The following is a 7,061-nucleotide window of genomic DNA, read 5'->3' as shown; positions in this document are numbered from 1 at the left end:
GACATGGGAACCATGGATGCTGAGTGTCGGTAGGTACACTGACCAAGTGGGCATTCCCCATAAATGATACTGGGGTTAATTACAAGTGAAAAATTCTGGGGACAGGTTACAGAATCTATTCTTCTCAGTATGGAAGGGAGAAACGATTTCCTCTGGTCAGGGAGGCAAAAGATTTTTTATTAATTTATGGGATGTGGGCATCGCTGGCTAAGCCAGCATTTATTGCCCATCCCTAATTGCCCTTGAGAAGATGGTGGTGAGCTGCCTTCTTGAACTGCTGCAGTCCCTGAGGTGCAGGTACACCCACGTATTGTTAGGGAAGGAGTTCCAGGATTTTGACCAAGCTACAGTGAATGAACGACGATATATTTCCAAGTCAGGATGGTGATGACTTGGAGGGGAACATCCAGGTGATGGTATTCCCATGTATCTTCTGCCCTTGTCCTTCTAAATGGCAGCGGTCATGGCTTTGGAAGGTGCTGCCTCAGGAGCCTTGGTGAGTTCCTGCAGTGAATCTTGTAGATGGTACGCACGGCTGCTACGGTGCGTTGGTGGAAGAAATGAATGTTTGTGGAAGGGGTAGCAGTCAAGTGGGCTGCTTTGTCCTGGATGGTGAGTGTTGAGTGTTGTTGGAGCACCCAAGCAAGTGGAGAGTGTTCCATCAAACACCTGACTTGTGCCTTGTAGATGGTGGACAGGCTTTGGGGAGTCAGGAAGTGAGTGATTGGCTGCAGGGTTCCTAGCCTTTGACCTGTTCTGGTAGCCACAATATTTATGTGGTAGACCATTCAGAGGTAAACTCCAGAAGGAACCACCTCTTTGTACAAAGGGGGGATTCTCTACCTTAAACACTGTCGAAGCAGGGAGCCAATTACAAATCTGAGGTTGATGATCTTTTGTCAGACAAGGATATTAAGAGTTATGGAAAGGTGGAGAAATTGGAATAAGTTACAGGTCAGGGCCTACTCCTGTTCCTATGAGTATTGACCATGGTGTGGACTTCATTCTCAACTCATACCCTGGTTTCTCCCTGGTCCATATGTTTCTGTAGCATGGCAAGGAGGGGGCGGTGGAGCGGAGTTGGGTTACGTGGCACGGTGAGGATGGTAGTGTGGTAACAGTGGGAGCAGTTATATTGGCTGCTTTGTTTTTTTTTAGTCAACCTCACTTCTCTATCTCAAGAGGCCCATGGCTAATTATAGCATTTCAATGGTGACTCAGATCAGCAGATGGTGGAGCCTTCCTATTCTGTGTAGATCAGCACTGCACAGGATAGCGCATCTATCATTGGTTGTGTGGGGGAGGTGGGACCATTCATGATGGCAGTGACAGTCAAAGGAATGAATTCGAGGTCAAGGGTTGAGGTCAGTGATGTCCTGACACGCACATGCTGCGAAGGACATTCGTCACTGGGAAACACTCGGGGGAAATTGACCCCTCATACATCTTGTAGTTTAGAATTCTTTGAAAAGTGACTATGTTGTACTCATTAAATTAGCAGGGAATGCCAACAGGGAAAAGGGCCACTTTCCCATTTTGATTAGTGCCAAGAGCTCCTAGGTCAGATACGTTAGCAGCTAGTAGCTGAGTAAATCCTCCTCGACCCTGCCTCAATCGAGTGCCTTGAGCCCAAGTATCAGGAAAGTATTAACCCCATCGAGAAGCTTTCATTCCCCCCCATTCTTGTTATCCCTCTCTTGAGACTGTGCAACATGACTGGCATTGAACTTGTAGACATTCACGCCAGCAGACCCCGGGGTAGATGAGATAAACAGGATAAGCGGATAAACCAAAGAGGATTTGAGGGAAATCCTTTTCACCCGGAGGGTGGTGGGAATCTGGAACTCACTGCCTGAAATGGTGGTAGAGGCGGGAACCAAAGCTTTCAGGTGAGCACTTGAAAAGCCTTAGCATACAAGGCCACAGACCAAGGGCTTGAAAATGGGATTAGAATAGAGAGGTGTCTAATTACTGGCACAGACACGATGGGCCAAAGGGCATGTTGCTGTGCTGTAAACTATGACTCTATCCCCCAATGCGGACAGGAGGTCTCAATGTGAGTTCTTGCGCAGAGGCCAGTGTGCTCTCAATCTTCACCTGCTAGTTAACAGAGGATCAGGATTTTCCGGTCGCGCTCGCCCCAGTGATGGAAAATGCCGCCCAAGATCAACGGACCTTTGCATGGTCCGTGTCCCGCTGCTATGATTCCTGTGGCAGGCGGGAGGGGAAAGTTCCCTCTGTTTCGGAAAATCTACCCTCCATAAATCCATGGCCAAAGAGGAGACTTGATGCTGCCAAGTTGGTTTCATTTCAAAGCCAAATCAGAGATAAGAGGGAGGGTTTCCTTGGACATTCTTTCAAAACATCCCAGCCCAGATAAGAAAATCTAACAAGCACCAAAAGTATATGTTCATACATTTTCATTTGCACCTTTAAAGAAAAAAAGTTGCAGAAAACACCGAATACAGGTTCAAGTTTGTAAAGTAACTCTGTCTCCATTGACCAGAGTAATTTACAGGGTCAGTTCTGAATTACATAATATGCAAATATCTATATTAATTTAAGCATGTTATTGCAAAAACTGCTTTAGCACAGCCAGCATTAGAATTTGTTACATTTCTCCAGTTATATTAACCAGTGAGATTTTAATTATTGTAAATGTTGATTATATGGGGATCTGTTAATGCTTTGATATGGTGATGATATGACATTTGAAGACAGTATTGTATTAAGACAGATGAAGTGAGAACAATGCCATTGTTATCTTTCACACCTTCTTATTCTAAAGCAGGATTTCAATGTCACCCACTTCCTGAAAGAGAATCATCCATTCCCCAGCCTTTCCTCGTAATGTTTCTCCCGTTCTGTCACCTGCAAGTGCTGATTCACATTGAGGTCTCGTTCCACATTGGGCGTTAACATCCGGCAGTTTCACACATTTGTCAAGCCCGAGCTTTCATTCTGAGTGCAGTCAGGTTGCTTAAACTTTTTTGTGGTCGGGTGGGAGGTCGTGACAACTCGGTCTAATCCAGCCACGAGCACTTTTCAGGAAAAAGCCTGGCTGATATACAATTGATAACAAACATTTATATGCTACCTGCTTCACCCAGCATTGAATTTGCATCAGTTTCTGAGGTGGGAAACGGATTCACTGGAAGGATCTCCACCTTTTAAATGCTGCCCAAAGCCCTATGTAAATTCCAGCATTTGGTCGTTCAATTGCCAAGCAGTGAGTTCTCGTTAGACTAATCGAATCTTGCAAAACGTTTGACCCATTTTGACCAGCCTGGCTCTTTGAGAGAGTTATTAGTCCTGTCTACTCTTTTCTCCACCCCTGTAATTTAAAGGGACATTTCCTCTTTTGAGGAAGTTATTGTTAAACCTACTTCCACTGCTCTTTCAGACAGGGCGTTCCAGATCGTAACACACTCACTCCATAAAAAGAACACTTTCTCCTCATCTCCATCGGTTCTTTAGTCAATTATCTTAAATCTGTATCCCTTTTCTGACCTTTGTGCTAAGTGAAACTATTCCTGCTGACCTGACCTTACCAAAGCCACATATAATTTTGAGCATGTCTGTAAAATCTTCCACTTAACCCTTTCCGCTCCGAGGCGAACAGTCACAAATTCTCCACTCACTAAAATTCCTCAATCCTGCAACCCTTCCAGTAAATCTCCTTCCAAGGAGAACAGTCTTGAGAGATTCCTGCTTAATCAACAGGAGGTAATGAACTAAAATATCAAAATAGTGACATTTCAGAATAACAACATTAATTGTGCTTTATATATATCTATACGATTTAAACAACTAACATGTTTTTCAATGAGGTAGATATTAAGATCAAATCACTGCTGATGAAACCAAGAATGTAAATTATGATATATTTTTTGCTGAGGAAGTTCATGAAATTTAGTGCAAATGTTACACAACCTCTCTGTCCATTCTGTGGAGATCTTGACCGTGTACGTTTTCCTCCAGTTGAAATACTGCTCGTATCGAGTTCTATTCGTCGATAGGGCAGTCAGGAAACTGGCCAGTTCTTCCGTAGAGGCAAAGTCATTCACGTGAATGAAGGAATCTGGTGGGACAAACCGTTCGTAGTTTTCCCGCGGAGGTCCCAGTACCACCGGGACAGACCCTGCAATGAAAGCATTTCTCCAAATCTTCTCCGTAATGTAGTCTTTGTGTATGGAGTTTTCGAAAGCCAGGTAAAAGGCGTAGCGGGAGATGGTCGGCAGTAGCCTTTCACTCGGGAGGAATGTTCCAGCTGCCCTTCCATACATTTGTATATCAATGTGCTTCGATAGATTGGCATGCACCTTTGCCCTCAGACTAGTTCTGCGGTAATTACTGACCACCCACGTCAAAAGGCCAGATTTCTTTGGAATGGAGAAATTAGATGGCTGGTCATTTTTTTTGAGGGCCCCATAAGGGAGAAAGATGTCAGAGTCAGCCTTGTAGGTCATGGTCCAATTGAAGCAGCCATTGTATTGATGAATCCTTTTTGTGTTAGTGGGTGACTCCATGGATACCCAGAGCCACTTCTGGTTGGGAGGTCTTGTCTGCTGTGGCAGGCTGGAGCGATTGGTTTGGAGCTCCCTATGGTGGAACACTACCACATCCGCACCATCAAACATGGACCTGTTGCGCGTGAGAATGCAGTTGTCAATTGCATGTAACTTCAGGCAAACGTCTTCTCTCGGAGTGAATTCTGTATGAAATGGCCAATGCCAAACCAACACGACGGTAGGCTCTGGAATCTTTGTATATTTTTTCTCCGTCCAGCTCTCCTGGCTGATAGAACCGTTCATCACAAGCTGTACGAAACACGCAGCTGCTAATAGCAATGCCAGGATTTTGCCAGTCTTCTGTGCCAACAGGTTTTGAAGCAAGAATGCCATGTGTTGCCTTGCCAGAGATTGGGAAGATACTGGAGCCTAAAACCTGTCGAAATCTTCGCGCAGACATCTGCTGAATGTGAACGACTTGTGAGCTCTCTCTGTAAGAACAAACACATCACGGGAGATAGTGGTTAATTTGTTGTGCCACACATGGCGTTTGAAGGTGCCAGTTTCACAGCACTTAGAGGAAGCGCCTGTGTTTTGCATAAGTCAGCCAGAGGTCAGACTGACTTGAAGGTTAATCAATCACTTTACGCAAAAAACATTTTTAGTTTTGCTCGCCTGTTTAAAGCTGTGCCCTTCAGCATGCCAATCAGGAAATAATTAAAAATTGTGGGGGGGGGGGGGGGTAACAAATAATTGAATTATGAAAAAAAGTGTTCAGCGTCCAACTCAATTGAGAATGGATGTTGAACGTTGCTCTGAAATATAGAGGATGGATAGAAATATAGCAATGTAGGTTCTCCCACTGCCTGTCTAAATAGTTCCCTCTTCCAACCACACATCTTGCCAAATCAGACTGGGATAGAGTTCCAAAGCATCCCAACTGTCCTCACACAAGATGCAATCTTCACATCAAAGCTTAAATTTATGAGTGTCAGTGAGATATTCCATCATGGGTGGCACAGTGGTTAGCACTGCTGCCTCACAGCAGTGATGATGTGGAGATGCCAGCGTTGGACTGGGGTAAGCACAGTAAGAAGTCTCACAACACCAGGTTAAAGTCCAACAGGTTTATTTGGTAGCAAATACCATAAGCTTTCGGAGCAATGCTTCTTCGTCAGATGGAGTGGTCTCTGTTCTCAAACAGGGTAAGAAGTTTAACAACACCAGGTTAAAGTCCAACAGGTTTATTTGGTAGCAAAAGCCACACTGTGGCTTTTGCTACCAAATAAACCTGTTGGACTTTAACCTGGTGTTGTTAAACTTCTTACTGTGTTTACCCCAGTCCAACGCCGGCATCTCCACACTCAAACAGGGCACAGACACAGAAATCAAATTACAGAATACTGATTAGAATGCAAACCTCTACAGCCAGCCAGGACAATCACCAGGCAAGACTGTTCTCTTCCTGTGGGGGAGCACTTCAGCAGTCACGGGCATTCAGCCTTGGATCTTCAGGTAAGCGTTCTCCAAGGCGGCCTTCACGACAAACGACAGCGCAGAGTCACTGAGCAGAAACTGATAGCCAAGTTCCGCACACATGAGGACGGTCTAAACTGGGATGTTGGATTTATGTCACGTTATCAGTAACCCCCACAGCTTGCCTCCTGGACTTGCACAATTTCACAAGCTGTACTGTCTGCAGACAATACACATCTCTTTAACCTGTGTTGAATGCTCCCTCCACCCACATTGTCTGTACATTTAAGACCTGGCTGGCTGTAGAGATTTGCATTCTAATCAGTATTCTGTAATTTGATTTCTGTGTCTGTGCTCTGTTTGAGAACAGAGACCACTCCATCTGACGAAGGAGCATTGCTCCGAAAGCTTATGGTATTTGCTACCAAATAAACCTGTTGGACTTTAACCTGGTGTTGTGAGACTTCTTACTGTGCTCACAGCAGTGACCCATGCTCAATTCCGGCCTCAGGTAACTGTCTTTGTGGAGTTTGCAAGTTCTCCCTGTGGGTTTCCTCCGAGTGCTCTGGTTTTCTCCCACAGTTCAAAGGTGTGCAGGTTAAGTTGACTGTCCATGCTAAATTGCCCCTTAGTGTCAGGTTAGCAAGGAAAATACATGGGGTTACAGGGATAAGGCCTGGGTGGGACTGTGGTTGGTGCAGGCTCGATGGGCCGAATGGCCTCCTTCTGCACTGTAGGGATTCTATGATCTTTTTTATTCATTCGTGGAACATGGGCGTTGCTGGCTAGGCCAGCATTTATTCTTATCCCTAGATGCTCTTGAGAAGGTGGTGGTGAACTGCCTTCTTGAGACTGATACAACTGAGTGGCTTGTTAGGCTTTTTCAGAGGGTAGTTGAGAGTCAACCACATTGATGTGGCTCTGGAATCACATGTAGGCCAGAATGAGTAAGGATGGCAGATTTCCTTCCTAGAGGACCTTAGTGAACCAGATGGGTTTTTCCGACAATCGACAATGGTCATCAGTAGATTCTTAATTCCAGATATTTTTTTTTGAATTCAAATTCCACCATCT

The 7,061-nt window shown here is 45.0% G+C and overlaps 1 protein-coding gene across 2 annotated transcripts in view; it reads right to left on the bottom strand.

The window, feature by feature from the left end:
- Positions 1-418: 418 nt before the first annotated feature.
- Positions 419-7,061, bottom strand: part of LOC144502566 (alpha-(1,3)-fucosyltransferase 7) — a 53,103-nt gene continuing 46,460 nt past the window's right edge. For both annotated transcript variants that reach the window (XM_078226668.1, XM_078226669.1), the window contains exon 2: positions 419-5,002. In XM_078226668.1, coding sequence (XP_078082794.1) covers positions 3,849-4,904 — 1,056 coding nt within the window. In that variant the 5' untranslated portion in view covers positions 4,905-5,002 and the 3' untranslated portion in view covers positions 419-3,848. The remainder of the gene's footprint in view (positions 5,003-7,061) is intronic.

This window comes from Mustelus asterias, chromosome 13 (assembly GCF_964213995.1).
Source record: "Mustelus asterias chromosome 13, sMusAst1.hap1.1, whole genome shotgun sequence".
Classification (NCBI taxonomy): domain Eukaryota; kingdom Metazoa; phylum Chordata; class Chondrichthyes; order Carcharhiniformes; family Triakidae; genus Mustelus; species Mustelus asterias.
Note: the sequence above shows the minus strand (reverse complement) of the source record. Positions and strands in the feature narration are given on the sequence as shown.